Here is a 19,026-nt window from a genome sequence, read left to right as displayed (position 1 = left end):
CATTCCTTTCATGGTAAATTTTTAACTTCAAACCATTTATCGAATCGATCACTTTCTTCCCCTCCAGCGTCCACAGTTTGATTGCTCTGTTATCACCCACTTCACAAATCTTGTATGGTCCAACCTACTTTACTTTGAATTTGCCAGGTATGATCTCATTCCATCCGTTATATTTCAATAATAACTGGCCTGGTTGGAATTTGTTTAACTTCGAGTGCTTGTCGTGCCAAACTTTGCACCTACACTATGAAACCTCAATGGCCCATTGTGCTTTTAGTCTCCATTCGTTGAGCTTATTCAAGATATATAACCTCTCTCTAAGACTCTCCATGACTCCCAACTTGTTTTTGATGGCTATTCTTAAGCTTAGTACCATGAACTCTATTAGTACTACTGCCTCCTGACCATACATTAGCTAAAATGGAGTGTGCCTAGTAGTGACTTTGTAGGAAGTATTGTAAGCCCATAAAGCTGATGGCAACTTCTCTTTCCAATCTTCACCTTCAACACTGCACAATTTATAGATCAATGAAACCAAAATTTTGTTTTTTGATTATGCTTGTCTATTTGATCTCGGGTAGTACAGGCTTGAAAGTGAATGGTAGAACAAATTTCGTTGTAAGTAGTCTAATGACATGATTAACAAAATGTCCTCCTTGGTCACTTGTCAGCTAAAGTGGAATACCATACCTTGTAATGATTTGTTCATAGATAAATCTCACCGTGCTCGGTACAGAGTTGTCTAGTAGGGCTCGTGCCTCTACCCACTTTTTGAGGTACTCAGTCGCTATGACAATAAATCAACATCTATGAGCTTTGCTTATCTTCAAGGGTCCAACAAAGTCTTGTCCCCACCGTTTGAACAAATCTTGTGCATGTGAGGGGTTTAGAGGCATGAAAACTCTTTTCATTGGTTTTCCGGCTCTTTGACATGTGTCACATCCAACGACCCACTCTCTCGTGTCATTGTGCATGGTAGGCGACCAAAATCTTGAGAGAAGTATATTGTGTGCGGTTCTGTCTAGCCCCATGTGTCCCCTACAGGCCCTTGATGTGCTTCCCTCAATACTCTCAATATTTCCTCCTCGAGAACACATTGTCGAGGGATTTGGTCAAGTCCCATCTTATATAGTAGCCTGTTGACCAATTGGAATGTTTGGCTTCTTAGTATGAATTTTCGTCTTTTGTTTGGTTGCATTTCCCTAGGGAACTGACCCGTTGAAAGATACTTTCCATTACTTGTATACCACGATGATAGTGCGTCAATCTAAAACAATTGTATCTAGAAAGTCATCATTGACTCCCTCAGGTGGTTCTCCTGACTTGATTTTGGAGAGGTGGTTTGAGCTCACATGGCTTTTCCCAGGCCATACTACAATCTTAAATGTGAATTCTTGCAGAATAAGTAACCATCTACTTATCCGTCCTTGAATGATTGGTTTATTTGTCAAATATAGCAAGGCTTGATAGTCTACATAAAACACAAACAAGGTTGCTAGTAAGTAGTGTCTAAACTTTTGCACAACATATACCATTCTGAGAGCTTCCCTCTCAATCATGTTGTAGTTCTTTTCTGCTTTTGACAAGAGTCTACTTGCAAAGTACACTAGGTGGTCTAATCCATGATCACCTATCTGTGCCACTGTTGCTCTGATTGCGAAATTTGACACATCAACATGTATGTGGAACTCCTTGTCCCAGTTTGGGTAAGCCAAAATAGGGGCTATGGCTAATTGCGTTTTCAATACTTGAAAGGCCTCATCATGTTATGTTTCCCATTTGTAGAGTTCCCCTTTGCAAGTTAGTTTGTCAAGAGGGTAAGATGTTTTGGTGAAGTTTTTAATAAACCTCTAGTAGTACCCTATGTGTCCTAAGAATGATTTTACTTCGGTCACATCTGTCGAAGATGGCATTTCTAGAATCATGGACCTTCTCCAGATCTGTCTTCAAGCCTACCTTACACATAATGTGTCCAAATGTTTTCCCTAAGGCACCATAAATCTGCACTTCTAATCGTGCCTGTCTGCATCTTCCCATATATTCCTTCTTCAACCCCTAACATGTGACAACCCAAAAGAGTTCATAGTCCTCCATTTGCCAATGGAGTAGGCCATTCACAAAGTCAAAGTCGTCATTGTAGGATCCTCCTTCCAGTTTTAGGATTCCTTCTTTGTTGGATTCCATTCTCTTCTTTCCTTCATCGTCTCCTTCACCTTCGAAATCTGACGCCGCCACATCTTCGCCCACATCTGGTTGTGTAGGTCAATTATGAACCTGCGACCCCCTGTTTCCATGGAAAGAGCGTTCCTTTACTAGTCATGTTTTACCCATGCTTGTACTAGCAAGCCCCTTTTGAAGATGGCGTTGTAACCTTTTCTTTTCAGCAGAATAACCACAAAGTCTAGTAAGAAGGGTTGTGTCCCGATCGTTAGGGTTTGCACCATTAGAGTTTCGAGAGGTTTGATTTCACGTTGATCGATGCTAGGCAGTTAGAATATAGACAGCTATAGGGTAGGTTGACCCAACTTCTTCCACGTTTCCTCAGGCAATACATTTACGCCTAACCCCCCATCTACGATGGTGTCCGTGAGAATGGTTCCAAGAATACCCATCTCAAATTTTGCAGGGTGCCTTCCTATGTTTAATGCGAGTAGCATTGGGTCTACCATGGTAGTTCCGCTTCCACTGTGGGTGTTCTTCCTTGGCTAGTCCACTGCCTTTGGGGATGGCGTCATGTTTAAGATTGTTGTCTGTAACTGAAGCATTATAAAAAGGTCATTCAGATTCGTAGGAAACTCAGCTTGCATTACCCGTCATATTATGTTTTGTTCTACCTGGTTCCTCCTTAAGGTGTCGGTAGTGTCCTTCATTTGCATTCTTTCAGCCTCCATATCTTTTTCTATTTATGTTTTTGCCTATTGCATTCTTTTCTTTTCCTCTTCCAGATCTGGGTATGTTGCCTTTTTCGCTTGTGCGCGAATGATTGCTAATGTTTCTTCTTCACACCTTTCTATAGTCAACAGGTTTACCCCAAGCTTAAGGCATTTTGAGTCATCATGGTCTCCGGGACCACACCATCTGCACAATAGTTGTGGTGTTCACTTCATAGTACAATCCCTGGCAAAGTGGCCCCATAGGTTGCACATGTAGCATTGTAGCATTGGTCGTCTGGTTGGATCGTATTGTATCCGGCTACGGCCCCCATTACTATTGTTGTTATTGTTGTTGCCGCCTCTTCCGCGTCGATTGTTGTTTCAATACCCTCCTGAAGTTGTTGCATCATTGTTTGTTGGTTAATTGTTGTGACACTTATCAATTATTGTTGTTGTTTTTTTATATTTTGATTTAAAATGGAGGAACATGTTATTATTGTGGAAATATGCATTTTGGTTGCAAGAACAAACAAAGGGGTGAAGCATTGCTAAAGGAGATTCAAGGAATGGGGCACCAAAACAAAAAGGTCCATCAACAAATTATCAAGTATGAGCTCTAACCACCTTGATGAAGGATTTAACGACTAGACAACATGGAATGTACCTTGGACAATCATGAGCTACCCAGTCAGTTCTTAAAACAAGTAAACATTTAAATAACTATTGGGAAGAGAGGTGTTACCATCTTTTGATTTTGTTGGGACTTTAAGTTGTCATGGGCATGTGAATTTATATATTGACACCATGGTATTTTAACACCTATAATTGCACCTACATGTATGACCATATATACATATGTATGTGTCTATATAAATAATATATAGTGAACCACATGATTTTAATTACACACGCATATGTATATATACATAGGCATAGGTGTACGTACAATCATAGGTGACATCAAACAACAAGATGCCAATATATAATTATATTTTGTATATGCATCAACCTTGAGCAATTATAGCTATTTGTCTCTCATTGATTCCATAATGTTGAAACTTGAGATATTGCCACCACCATAGCAGTCATAATCTTCTTTTAAAATTTATTTTAAAGATTATTGAATTACTTTTGCTCAATGAAAGATCATGTCACACAACTCCTCTTTCTTGTAACGAAGGGAGTGTGAAGTATTATATGGGAGAATGCTGCAACCAAAGGGTGCTACCCTCGTTTCTACACCTATCTTTTTCATAATCATAAGAACATTGAATTCGAGCAAATATATTTACGCAACATTGATATACCATTCTTCTTGTTGCATATGCAACATTGATAAGCCTTCATTCTTATTGTACTTTGACACCATCAAACTGCAAGTAATCAGTGTTTGCTCAAAGTCCAGTAAGCAAGCTTAAGACTGAGCACTTGGTGACGTGTTGCAATCACCACGTTAGAATCAATATCTAGGTCATGATACCATCTCCCATTGTTTCGCTTTTATATGCATCCTGTCTTCTTTCAAACATATCGATGTTAATGAATGTCCATAATGACATCCTGAATTCACAATCCATGGATTTAAAAACACCAGTTTTATTGGAAGGCATGATTAATGAATTAGAGTGAGCTATGCTATTTCTTTTCATGCTCTATTTTTGTATATCGAGTGATGGATGTCATACAAACCCGATCAACTGTCTTTTTTTTCACCTTTATTATATTTGTTTAGCAATCTGTATGGTGTACAACAAATGTATATAGAGAGATTGTCCTAATATTACTCAGGAGGTCTAATTTATAAAGTGGTATAGTCTACATACCATGGAGATAAGAATCAGACTCGAGAAAGGAATTTTGGTTACTATAACAAAGATGCATTAGTATATGTTGAAACCTCCCAGGATACACCCTAGACCAAGAAGGTCAAGTAGGAATGGGTGAGAAGGAGAAGTACCCTTGCAAAAATAACTTATAAATCAAAACAAGAACCATTAAACAAATCAAAACTGTACAAGTTGGGTCAGCTCATGATTGTCCATATGTATGTACGTTCTGGTTGTCAAGTCGAGCGGTGGGTGATCGGGCTTATACAATGCCCATCTAAATCCTTGGCCAAGGTAGGTTAGAGGCATGTTTGCCGCATTTGATCACCAGAGGTTTGGGTGCTAGCTGACAGAGGAGAGGTTGATGGAGGCTATCCACTGCCTTCTCTATTCTTAGCCGACACTCTTGGGATGCTCAAATGGTAGGACCATGGTGCCCCAAGCCTAACCCTAGAGTAGGGAGGGTCTTTCTTGTAAGAGATTGTGTGGGTATAAGTTAAGGTCCACGGTTGGGAGGTTAAACCCATGCCAATGCTTCTCCTCTTCACCAAATGTCGAGGCTTGCACAACACATTATTAGATATCAATACTTATATGATTCTTGAACTTGAGTATGTTCCCTCATCTTATTTTCATGTTATCCCTTGAAGTGTATATTTATTTAGTTATGCTCATCGTAGTATCAAATAATTACATGGTAGAATTAATTATGGAAGTAATATTAGTTTCTTTTAATGTAACCAGGAAAAGGATTGTTTATTAACTGTTGCTTACATTTCTTGTACATTGAACTCAGTTGTTAGTTTTTCTTTTTAAATAAGTAACGAATACAACTACTTTATGTCATTATGTTATGAAGAATAGATTTATCTCTAGAAATAATCTTTATTTTTCCAGCATATGAGAAATGGTATGTTACAGTTGTTTTGTGAGGGGTGTAGAGTGTTGTTAATTGGCACTTTATGCCATATTGTTCATAGAAATGGTAGAGGACCGAAGAAAAAATTTCTCCCCCATTGTCAATTTGAAGAGTAACAATATGTTGACCACACTGTTTTCTACAAATGCTTTGAACATTTGAAACAACACAAACACCTCTGATTTCTAATAAAGGAAATAAGCAATCACCGACAAAAAGCCATAGGTCCACAACTATCAGCATGGACCGATTGCAATACCTTAGAGGCTCTACAAGAATCGCTATTTGAGAATGGAGTGTGATGTTGCTTCCCAACCTAACATGCTCCACAAACTCCAAGCTTCTAGGTCTGAATTTTCGTCAATCCAATGACAAGATCTTCCCGAACAAGCTGAGAAAGATAGTGCACATTTAAGTGCCCATATCCTTGATACCGAAGTGTACTAACAAAGGAGCATTGGGCTCAAAGGCTCCTGAGAATCACCAAGGTTAACAACTTTGAAAAGAACATAATCCTCAAGACTGACAGCAACAATATAGATTAACTCTCCCGATCAATAGCACTGCACTGATGTGAGTTGAAGGTCACATCTAGCCAAGGAGAAAGAGAAGGTTGAGTCCCATATTTGGAACATAGTACACATCGAGGAAAAACACTTTCCTCCCTCTAGATCATACTCTTCCCCTCCAAAAATACTTCAATCTGAGAATGGTTGGAAATTTGTGAACCAATTCCAACGATGATTGAAGTGGCAGTGTCATCACTGGAACATAATACACATCAAGGAAAAACAATTTCCTCCATCTAGATTGTTCTCTTCCCCTCCAAAAATAATTGAGTTTGTAAATGGCTGAAAATTTCATGAACCAGTCCCAACAATGAGTATGAAGTGGTGAGAAGCGTTTGAATCAATATGCTAGGCAAAAGATTTTACATGATCTACGGGACTTTTACTTATGAAAGCATAAAAGGCAGACTTGTCCTATTGAATGTGCTCTACAACATGCGCTTAAAGCTATGAACTAAATTGCTTGGCTTGAGAACTAAAGTGTTTATGACACTCAAACTTCATATGACCAAACTTATGGCGGTAATTGCACTAAGGATGTTTCTTCTTCAAGCCTTTTGATGATTAAGCAGAGGGATTCTACTACAAAGACTGAGAGAACTGCTAGTTGCTTGTATCATTATGAGTGGAGTTAGCTGAGAAAGCTTCTCTGTTTGAAGATGAACTAGTACAACCATCAAATTGTTGTTTCCAGCAATCTTGGTTTAAAAGCATTATGCACAGATTGGAGTTGATATATCAACATGAGTGGAAGCAATGTTGAGAGTTTCAAAAAAGTGCTCATAGGCAGACAATAGACACTTTAGGGTGATTGCCACCATGTCTTCTTCTTCCATGCATCCAAAGGCTTCCAAATAATCTCAACTGTGCTTGATTTTATTGAGATGATCCTGAAAGGACGCCTATTCATCCATCATGGTCGTGGGGAGCATACACTTCAAGAAGAACACACAACTCTTATCAGAGGTTTCATGTGAACCTTTTAGATGCCTCCAAATTTCTGCAGCTATTTTGTTAGAAGGAAGTGGTGGCAATTGATCATTACTGACTAAGAGTTTGATGAGCATTGCAGCTTCTCAATTTTGTTCATCCAATTTGTCCTGCTCATTGCCTTCATCTGTAGGGCGAACAATCAAGTGCCCAAAACAATTTTGTCAAGACATTTGTATTCAAAGGTCATCATCATACGCTACTTCCAAGTATTGTAGTTTCTCCCATTGAATTTTCAACTCCTCTCAGGCAGAATATTTTCAGAGATGCCATAGTAGAAGATTAAGGTCAAAGGTGGTTGACCAAATGACAACACTCAAACATAAAATAGGCACTGATTTCAAGATTAAAATTGCAAATTTTCAAGCACGGACCCCAATGCACGAATTTCAAAAGACCCAAAAAAGGGCAAAGACCTAAATATTTGAGAAGAAAACCCATCAAGAATATGTGATCAAAATGTGAGACCAACCAGAAAACACAAGATTTTTGGCAAAACCCTAGTCAACTAGAAAAAATTTGTTTCCCAGAGCAAATGGAAAAGAATAAGGATCTAAACTACTGCAAATCACAATTTTAGAAAGACGAGGAAATCCTAGCTGCAACAGAAAATGACTGAGAAAAACGTCACAATAGACCATGCCTAATGTTTGCAGCAAAAAAGCCCTAGTTGCAGATAGAGAAAGACAGTATCTGCATGAGAAAGAGGGCTTGTTTGCAAAAAAAACTAAGCCAGAAAATGGTTGTATAAACAAAAAGTTGTGTTCTCAAGACACAGAGTTGTGGTGAAAGACGACATTTGTAAAGAAAACACCACGAAATCACAACGGCAATCATAGAAACAATCTTGTCAAGCAAAAAGAAGCCACACATTTTGCTAAAAATGCAGACAAGAAAGGGAAAGCAAAGCTGGTAGAATTTGCAAAGGTATGTTGCGAGCACAAAATACTTAAAACAAAGAAAAATTTATCATCTTTCTCAGCACAAGCCACTGATAGTGAAGAGCTGAAAAACAGCCAAGAATGGCACCAGAGAAAATTGTACAAAATGGCGTCAAGAAGATGCAAAACCCTAGTCGAGTTGTGAAAAGGAATTTCTACAAAACATACTAGAATAGTTCCAAAAAATTGTAGTATATTATTTCAATAAAGAAATTATAATTTATTCAAATAATATAATGAGGCTCTGCTACTATATTACACATGTAATTGGTAAAATATTAGATAAGTTAATGAATGAGCAAGACTGTTCATTTATAGTTTACAAAGATTATGTTTCTATAACAAAACAATTATTGTTGTTAGAAACATTCTAATAACGAAAGAATAAAATACAATATTAGAAACATTTTAATTTATACAAGATTTACAATATTGCCCATTAAAAGAATAACATACAAGATATTCAAAGATAAGTTTCTAATAAATACAAGACCAATAACTGATCTTCAGGCATCATAAATTTGCAATGTATCACTATCAATTACCTTGTCATCATGAGAGCATTTGTTTTCAACAAAAGGGTTATGAAAATTTGTATCTCGATTATGCAACATAGACATAGAATTCAATAAGTTGTCAAGATTCATATATTAATTTACACACATAATATATGCATTCAATACAATTGAGTATTGCTCTTCGGAAACCAAAATTACTAGAGATTAAAGTCCCATTTCATTATCTGAACTAAAATTATGAAAGAGACCTTAATAATCCAGAGCCTGTGACTAATAAGACATTATATTATTTTGGCAGCCACTAGCAATCTAGTCCAAAACAAACTATTATTTGACTGCTACTGGCATCCTAGTCCAAAACAAGAAAGAGAACATAGTAAATTTAATGGAGCCATATCAACTAACATTTCCCTGCAAACAATCATCTAAGTTGGTCTAGCATATAGGCTTAAGTATAAATGCAAATGTTCCCATAACTCTTGAACTAGAAGAATCATATTTATGTCCAAAAAAAATTAGGAAAGTACCTCATCCAAAACTAATGTTGAAAGAGACTCCCGAATAGACGACATGTGTAAGACTTTCTTTGCAATACAAGTTGCAATACATGATGGTGTTGCCACTACAATGTCTGGTGGCCCAACCATTGCAGTCCTCTGCAAATGGAAAGACAATAAGCAATTTCAGATTTACTTTTGGTTACCAATAATATGCCAATTTACATTACTCAGAAGGGTAAGGAAAAAATACATTCACCAATTTGGTGCTAAAGTGAATATAAACCATCACAATACTTAACCATTTGTATCCACTAGCCATAACACAATTTATTTCCTACCATAAAAATGCTTAAAAGCAAAGTTCGTCAATTATTTTGATGACCCGTGTTATTTTAAATTGGTAAATACTAAACATCTTTGCAATTTATCTTAACCATCATAAGAGGCTCTAAACTATTTCCAAAATCTAATTTGAATTTCCAAGTAACAAAATTGCATTCGTTATCCATCAAATCATACGACAAAAAAGCTACCAAATTGGAGATGGACATGCTGCTTGTCAATTGAACAACTTTCCAAGAACCTTTGCAGTGCTCCAGCAAAGAAGAAATCTCGGTGTGAACCTGAAACAATCAAGTTCTGACTTGTTAAAGTTCTGGCTTGTTAAATGTCTAAATGCAAAAATGCAACACCATTGATCTGAGAGCAATCCGAAAATTCATGCATACAATGCTTCTGCTTTGATTTAACTGAGCGAAATTGAGTTGGTATTACCTGTTGGCAAAGCTCTCTGGTTGGGACAAGGACAAACGCACTTGGACCACTCTTAATTTTATTGTTGCATGAGAACAATTTTTGAAGCAATGGAAGAAGATATGCAAATGTCTTCCCTGAACCAGTTTTCGCCCTTGCAACCACATCTCTCCCTTCCTATTAAAACCAAAAACCAAAGATTAAAAACACGCTGTTAAGATCTTTTTCCCCACACAGGTCAAAAATCAACAATGCCCTTCTGTTCATTGAAGTGAATTTGCCCTCTTAAATCAGACTTCCACAATGGACTGAAGGATAATAAACATTTCTTAATAGAACTAGTTATTAGTTTATAAGTTGGTTGGAGTTCTCACCTATGTTTTAAAATCTATATACACAAAATTGTATGGTGGAAATAAAGGCACAATGAATACAATGTATTATTTTTAATTTAATATTTGAACTACATTGTATATTATATTGTCTAATTTCAATTCCGCAATTAATTCTATATTCCTACAATTGTTATCAGAGTGCAAGTGAAAGAAGATAGTTAGATTTGTAAAAATTGTTTGAATTATTGTTGAATCCTCTGTAAAAATATTGCACCACAGAGTAAAAAACTTTGGGAGGTAATTTGCTATTGAAGGATTGCAAAATGATTCATGGATTCATGGAAGGAAAACCTAATTTATTGCAGTTATAACTTATGGGAGTTTTAATTTTTTTTTTTTTGGGGGGGGGGGGGGGGGGGAATAAGGAAGTTCACAAAATCCAACATTGCTGGTTCAAGGACTGTGGAAATCAATTGGAATTCAAAGCAACGTATAAACTCAGTAAGGAATTTGTGGAAAATAGTATTGAAGGTTGTAAAAGTATTTGCAGATTGGGAAAGTTGGGACCATTATGAATTAAATTGCTGATCTCTGTTGAAACTGCCAGAAATCACTCTCAAACAAGATGCCACGTCACTGATTGGATTGTGCTCAAATGAATGTGGAGATCAATAATCCAATTGTGATTTATTGTCTATCTAAGAAACCATATTGGTCACAGATGATAATAGTTTTGTAAATAGATTGTCACATTTAATTTGCTTTGGAATAATTTGTTTTAATGGGTAAGATGGGGAAGATTAAAAAAGAAAATGAAATTTTGCTTTCTGAAATAGAGAATTTAACACGAGAATTATTGGAAGTGAAAACATGCAATTCAGAAACGATAGAAGTTATTGGGCAGAGAACCAAGGGAAAAGGCAATTTTTTAAATGAAATCATTAATCTCAGAACATAATTAGAAAAGGTTAATGGGAAAAATGCAAAGCTGGAAAAGAGGGTGAAATAGTTTGATGATATTAAGAAAAAGAATGATGATCTTGAAGAGCAGTTCCAAAAATTAAATGAGGAAAACAATTTACAAGTGAAAGAAATATTAAAATTGAAAGCAGAGAATTAACTGTTAAGAATGTAACGTGGATAATTCTACAGGTCTGTTAGTACAGACCATACCTTCTTTTGTGGATAATATATCCAAAGATTGGCAAGTAAAACATATTTATGCCTCTCCTATAGGTGCCGGCGATTTCCAAATAGGTGTTCTTGTTTTGTTTTAAATAAACTAATACTTAGTTTTGTTACTTCTAATTAGAATCCTTGAAATCGCCGATTTAGGGATAATCATGTTTTAATGCCAAAACTAAGGGTCATGTCCCTTGAGGGACATACCCTCTTGAAGGATATATATATGGATTGAGAATGTAGTTTGGAGAACACACATACACACAGCAGTCTGGTTTTCCAAGCATTCTCCTTCCTTCATAGCAGAGATATATTCAACCATCCAAGATCGAGTATAGAGGACTGGACCTGCAGTAAACATTAGTGATATCTGCATCAATAAAATCTGAATATACATATCATTTAAAGGATCATTCTCAGCATCTTGGAACTGAACTATAGGTCTGATTCAAGAACAAAATAATTTGCAGAACTTTACATGGTATCAGAGCCAGGTTATCAAATCTAGGTGCTCTGCAAAATTTCAGTAATCAGACCTTATGTATATTCAAGTAGTTTTCTCCCATTTTCAATGGCATATACAATCAGACCTGAAGACAGATTCTATGGGAAGGAACACTTTTGAAGCCTGGAAATTCAGAATCTTGATGATTCTTGAAAAGAACAATGTTAAACAATTTGTTGATGGAGCATCCAAACAGCCACCAGTTGAACCTCACAAATCCATATGGACCAATGGAAATAGAAAAGCCATTCAAATCATCTTGGATGGAGTTAAAAATGATATCGTACCTATGCTTACGAAACACCAAACTGCCTACGATATGATGAATGCATTACGGAATGGATATGAAGTAAACAATGCAACTAGGGTCCTTGCACTAAAAAGACAACTAAATCACATCCAGATAAAGAAAGGAGAATCGATAAACTCTTATTTCCTAAGAGTTGTTGGCATTAGAGATGAATTATCAAGCATGGGAACCATCATTAATGACACCGAACTAACGCTCATGGACATAGATGGATTGCCAAAATCATGGGAAACATTCACACAAGGAATAAGTGCTAAAGACCAGCTTCCGGACTTTAAAAGACTCAAGAAAACTAAAGAAAGGAGGAAAACCAAAAGTAAAAGATGAAGAACTTCACGTTCTTAATGCAAACTCCTATAAAGGCAAGAAAAAGCACTTCAAGAAGAAAAGGGGAAATCAGAAAAATGGAAAGCCCAAGAAAGATCTATCTAAAATAAAGTGTTTCAAATGTGAAAAATTTGGACATTATAGATCTAATTGTCCAGAAAATTCCAAGCAATAGGCAAATTGTACAAATGTCATTAGAAAAAAAGAGACTTATGATTTGGAGAACCATGTTTTGTATTCCTCTATCAAATGAAATCTCAAATAAGGCATGGGTAATTGATAGTGGATCTTCCAGACATATAACGGGATACAAAGAAACTCTAGATTCCTTATCAGAGAAAGTTAACAGTGAAGTTGCTATTGGTGATAGCTCTGCACACTCAGTTGAAGGAATTGGAAACTGCACTTTGAAACTAAAAACAGGAAATACGCTTCTTCTTAAAGGTGTACTCTATGTACCAAAGATTAAAAGAAACCTAATCTCAATAGCAGCACTTGAAGATGATGGACACAATGTTGTGTTCGTGAATGGCAAAGTATTAACTCGGGCTAAGAACTCTTCCATCAAGAAAGCTAAATTAATTGGTCAAAGAAAGGGATATTTGTATGAATTGAATACAAAATCCAGTCTATCCATTCAAGCCCTAGTTCACAAAGCTAAAGATTCAAACGAAATATGGCACAGAAGATTAGGGCATCTAAACTTTAAAACCCTATCAACTATGGAAAAGATGGTTACTGGATTACCAAAATTAAATAAAGATCACCCTAGTATTTGCAAAGGGTGTGCTCTAGGTAAAAGTACTAGAAATCCTTTTCATGAGAGTACTAGAATATTAAATAATGTACTAGAATTAATTGATTCAAATTTATGTGGACCTATGTCTGTTCTCTCTCTTGGAGGATTCTGGTATTATATCTTGTTCATAGATGACTTCTCTAGGAAAACATGGATTTGTTTTTTTAAATGCAAAGAATCATAAGAAATCCTACAAAGATTTAAAGAATTCAAAGCATTAACCGAAAAAATTTCAAGACAAAATTAAAACCCTTAGAACAGATAATGGAGGAGAATATAACTCACACTTGTTTAAAACGTTTTGTAAAGAATCAGGGATCAAGAGGGAGTACACTGTTCCTTATAACCTAGAACAAAATAGGGTAGCTGAAAGAAAGAATAGGACAATTATAGAGGCTGCTAGGGCTATGATTTTTGACCAAAATCTAGAATACTATCTTTGGGTAGAAGCCTCTTGTATTGTTGTATACCTTCGAAACAGAAGCCCTTACTCCTATCTTAAAGATAAAACCCCTGAAGAAGTATTTACTAAAGTAAAACCCAATTTAAGTCATCTCAAAAATTTTGGATGTCTTGTATACATTCACGTTCCAGAAGAAAAGAGAACCAAATTAGAACCATCTGAGAGGAAAGGTATTGTTGTAGGGTATAGTGAAACTTCTAAAGCATATGGAATTTTCATTCCTGGACAGAAAACTATTGAACTTAGCAGAGATGTAATCTTTGAGGAAGATCTTGCAATCAAAAGAGCCATAAGTTCCAATGAACCTTCTCCTTTATCAAGTTTTGAAAGAATTAGTGAATCTGAATCTCAGAGGGAGAACCTAGAAGAAGTCGAAAATGAAAACATGAACCTTGAGGAAGATTCAAAGAAAAGACCACTTTGGGCCATAAAAACAATTGAAGAAGTAGCTCAAGACTTTGTTGCACCTTTAGGATCAATCAAAGAAAGTAAAAGACCTAAAAGATTCTCTGGTTATACAGCAAATATGATTGATTTATCCAAAACAGAGCCAACCAATCCTTTTGATGCTATTAAACATCCAACCTGGAAAGAAGCTATGACAAAAGAATATCAATCAATTATGAAAAATGATGTTTGGGAAATAGTTCCAAGACCAAAAGGAAAATTTGTTGTTTCTTCCAAATGGATATTCAAAATAAAGCATGTTGCTGATGGGAGTATTGAGAAATATAAAGCCAGATTTGTAGCCAGAGGTTTCTCTCAGAAAGAAGGGATTGATTATGAAGAAACCTTTGCTCCTGTTGCCAGATATACTTCTGTACGAGCTGTCTTAGCAATTGCCGCATCTAAGGGATGGAAGGTACATCAAATGGATGTAAAGACAACATTTCTAAATGGAAAGATTTCAGAAGAAGTCTATCTGGAGCAACCAGAAGGATTTGAAACCCATGATCCTAACACCTTTGTTTGCAAACTCAAGAAAGCTCTCTATGGGCTTAAACAGGCTCCCAATGCCTGGTATGAAAGGATTGATAAATATCTCACCAACTTAGAATTCTCTAAGAATGAAGCCGATCCAAACTTATATTATAAAAGAGATAAAGATGGTATGGTAATACTGATATTGTATGTTTATGATCTATTAATCACAGGTGATGATCATCTTATAGATCAGTGCAAGAAAGATCTAACCAGAGAATTCGAGATGAAAGATTTGGGTCTTCTCCATTACTTCCTAGGATTGGAAGTACGACAAAATGCTGATAGTATCATACTAAATCAAGGAAAGTACACTTCAGATATCTTGAAAAGATTTGGAATGTGGAATTGCAAGTCTATGTCTTCTCCAATGGAGACCAATTTGCATAAACTTAAAGAAGCAGCTGCAGAATCACCTCCAATAGATTCTACTCTCTACAGACAGATGATTGGATCCCTAATGTACCTAGTAATTACAAGACCTGATATTTGCTATGTTGTTCATGCCTTAAGTAAGTTTATGTGTGAACCTAAGGAGATTCACCTAGTTACTATTAAACACATTATGAGATACTTACAAGGCACTCTTAAGTATGGACTCAAATATGAGAAAGTTGTTTTAGATTTGCATGGATTCACCGATTCAAATTGGGGTGGAAGTGTTAAAGACAGGAAAAGCACTTGAGATGTTGTTTCAGTTTAGGATCAGCTATGATTTCATGGATATGCAGAAAGCAGTCTTCAGTAGCTCAGAGCTCCACAGAATCCAAATACATTGCAGCAGCGATGGCCTCTCGAGAAGCAGTATGGCTAAGGAAGTTACTTGTGGGATTATTTGGGCAAGCCATGAATCCTACAATTATTCACTGCTCTCGGTGAATCCAATTTTTCATGACAGATCCAAGCATATTGAAATTCTTTACCATTATGTAAGAGATATGGTAGATAGGAATTCTGTAAAAGTGGAATACATTTGTACTGCAGATCAAATAGCAGACATACTCACCAAACCTCTATCTAGAGTAAAGATAGAACATTTCAGGAAGAGACTTGGTATGATTGAGTTGTAATTCATTTGTACTCTTTTGATTATTAATAAAATAATTTTATTTTTGACAAGCTATTGACTGTTATGGGCTCCACCATGTGTAATCATTATTTAAAGACGTGACGATCTCTAATATAATGAATACTTGTGTAAAAGGCATTATGAGAGATGACGATCTCTTAGATGATGTACTAAACAGTAGATTTTACTGTAAGATCCAGATGAGTTTTAGATCATCTTGTGACATTGACATTGCTATGTTCATGGGTCACAAATTGGATAAAGGAAGAATCTTAGAATTCTCTAGGTTTATCCTATATTCACATAGATCTTAAACTCAGGATCTCGTTGTGATATAGAAATACTAGTTTCTATGAGTCACAACATGTGTCTTATCATTAGTAGTAGTGATTTGTCATATCACAGGTTTAGTAATATGACTTTGTATCATGTGTTCTATGATACCACATACTAAGAAGAGACAGATAGATATAAAGTATTAATTCTTGCTTAAACATCTGTATTGATGTTGCTAGATATGATATCTCTCTATAGGATAAACAGGTTAAAAGGGAGTGTTAAGAATGTATCCTGGATAATTACAGACCATACCTTCTTTTGTGGATAATATATCCAATGATTGGCAAGTAAAACATATTTATGCCTCTCCTATAGGTGTCGGCGATTTCCAAATAGGTGTTCTTGTTTTGTTTTAAATAAACTAATACTTCGTTTTGTTACTTCTAATTAGAATCCTTGAAATCGCCAATTTAGGGATAATCATGTTTTAATGCCAAAACTAAGGGTCATGTCCCTTGAGGGACATACCCTCTAGAAGGATATATATACGGGTTGAGAATGTAGTTTGGAGAACACACATACACACAGCAGTCTGATTTTCCAAGCATTCTCCTTCCTTCATAGCAGAGATATATTCAACCATCCAAGATCGAGTATAGAGGACTGGACCTGCAGTAAACATTAGTGATATCTGCATCAATAAAATCTGAATATACATATCATTTAAAGGATCATTCTCAGCATCTTGGAACTGAACTATAGGTCTGATTCAAGAGCAAAATAATTTGGAGAACTTTACATTAACAGTTAAAATCAAAATCAGTTGTAAATAATGTTGCATGTGGAACAGAAGATTTATGTTCTTTGTCTAGTAATCGTGATTTTAGTAAAGCCATTTGTGAGCAAAGTGATGATACTATATTTGATTATGCAAATGGTGCTAATTGATTTGATATAATGTTGGCTTAAAATGATATAAAGAATGGGTTATAAAGGTCAGGAGTTAGGCAGTCATGAACAAGGAATGACAGAACCAATTGATCCAACAATAAGGCCAAAGTTTGTAGGCCTGGGGTACGTCTCAAGACACAGAAACAATGTTTCAAGTTCCAACAAATTTATTCCAGATATTAAATGTAAGATCTTATATGTCTCAGGTCACAGAAATAATGTTTCAAGTTCCAACAAATTTATTCCAGAAATTAGATGTTCTTATCGTAACAAGGAAGGGCATACAGAGGAAAACTGTTTTGATTTGCATCCATGTAACTTATGTGGAATAAAATAATAGTGAAAAGACATGTTGGAGTAGAGCACTGGAGAAATAAACCTAATTCAGAATGCATTAAAGTGGAATGCAAATGGAGTTTTCGGTCAAGTTGGTACAAAATATCAAGTATGATTATATTTGTTTAAGCACAAGTATTCCTATGTCAGACAAAAATTGTTTTGCAAGGATTACGTTGGAAGAAGCAGGCTTTAGAGTTTTGAGAATTGCAAACAGTGAAGAGATGACCATGTACGGTCCCTATTAGAGTGAGCACTAGCAACGTGACTCATAATGGTCAACCACAGGCTGATCATTTTGATTTGAAGAGCGATTACATTGTTGATTTCTATTTTTTTGAGATGGTGAAGGAGACCTACATTAGAATAGTGCAGCAGCACCTATGTTTTGGGATTTTTTTCCCAATGTTTATTATGGGGGAGAATGAAGGATAGCAAACATTGTTTAATAGAAATAGTTATTAGTTTATAAGTGGGTTGGAAGTTTGGGCTATGTTTTAAAATCTATATATACAATATTGTATTGTGGAAATACAAGCATAATGAATACAATGTATTATTTTTAATTTGATATTCAAACTGCATTCTATATTATATTGTCCAATTTCAATTTTGTTATTATTATTTCTATATTCCTACATGGACAACTATAACCGAAGCTTGCCAACAGACTGACGCTTCAAACAATGGTAAAAAATAAACGAAATTTATCAGACGCATGTGAAATCTAATCCATCATTCATCCTAAGAACACTGATATTTCACGAAAGTATGACCGGGCTGAAATCATACGCTTCCAATGAATATACATAATAAATTTATCCAATATGCAGAACAGAACAAATATGGAAGGGTGCACTTATTCAATATGCAGTATAGAGCATATACGGAAGGGTCTATTTATTCAATATGCAGTATAGAGCATATACGGAAGGAATTTATTCAAGATGCAGTATAGCAACCATGAAAGGGTGCTAGATCAAAAACTGTAAATGCGGCTGGATAACTCACCAGAATTAAAGGAATAGCTTTTAGCTGGATAGGAGTAGGTTTTGTAATATTCTTTTTGACGAGGGCTCGAATCAATCGGGCGTCCAACCCCATGTCCTCGAAGCTTACATCATCTTCTTCTCTGGAACCATCCATCGCCTCTTCCTCCCCCTCGTTGCAGTATTTCTATTTATGTTTATATGTCTTAGCTGCTTCACTACTCCGTCGTTTTCTTTGACCAATGTCACCTGGTTTCGGAGAAGAAAATTCGTGTCCTAAATTATCTCTAATCCAGCTATTTCTCGAGGAGGCTGAATTGCAGAATATCGAAACCCTGCCAAACCCCTCTTCTCGAATCTAAATTGATCGATTTTTGAAAATATGAATTGAAAGTATCGTGTTTCGGGAATCTCGCTCATCGGCCGGTAGCATTAGGTTTCAAGGTAAATAATGTTTTCAGTAGACCCTCCCAATTAATTTTTGTAATTCATTTTTATTTTATCTCTAAAGTGTAACGAACTTTTATTAGTTCCTCCCTATGCCTACGAGAGGTAACTTATGCTTTCACTTAGTCTATTGTATTAATTTTTAGATTTCATTCATATATTAA

The 19,026-nt window shown here is 35.9% G+C and overlaps 1 protein-coding gene across 1 annotated transcript in view; it reads right to left on the bottom strand.

Moving 5' to 3' along the window:
• The window catches only part of LOC149534760 (P-loop containing nucleoside triphosphate hydrolases superfamily protein), a 189,752-nt gene extending 170,972 nt beyond the window's left edge, over window positions 1–18,780 (bottom strand). Inside the window, exons 1-4 of the mRNA XM_089803073.1 lie at window positions 18,438–18,780; window positions 9,911–10,066; window positions 9,670–9,759; window positions 9,164–9,292 (exon numbers count right to left, since the gene is read on the bottom strand). Of these exons, the coding sequence (XP_089659199.1) occupies window positions 9,164–9,292; window positions 9,670–9,759; window positions 9,911–10,066; window positions 18,438–18,572 (510 nt within the window). The 5' untranslated portion in view covers window positions 18,573–18,780. The remainder of the gene's footprint in view (window positions 1–9,163; window positions 9,293–9,669; window positions 9,760–9,910; window positions 10,067–18,437) is intronic.
• Between the last annotated feature and the right edge of the window lie 246 nt (window positions 18,781–19,026).

This window comes from Cupressus sempervirens, chromosome 10 (genome assembly GCF_028749045.1).
Source record: "Cupressus sempervirens isolate cs-2001-9-10 chromosome 10, ASM2874904v1, whole genome shotgun sequence".
Classification (NCBI taxonomy): domain Eukaryota; kingdom Viridiplantae; phylum Streptophyta; class Pinopsida; order Cupressales; family Cupressaceae; genus Cupressus; species Cupressus sempervirens.
The sequence above is the reverse complement of the archived record's forward strand: the minus strand, read 5'-3'. Positions and strand labels throughout refer to the sequence as shown.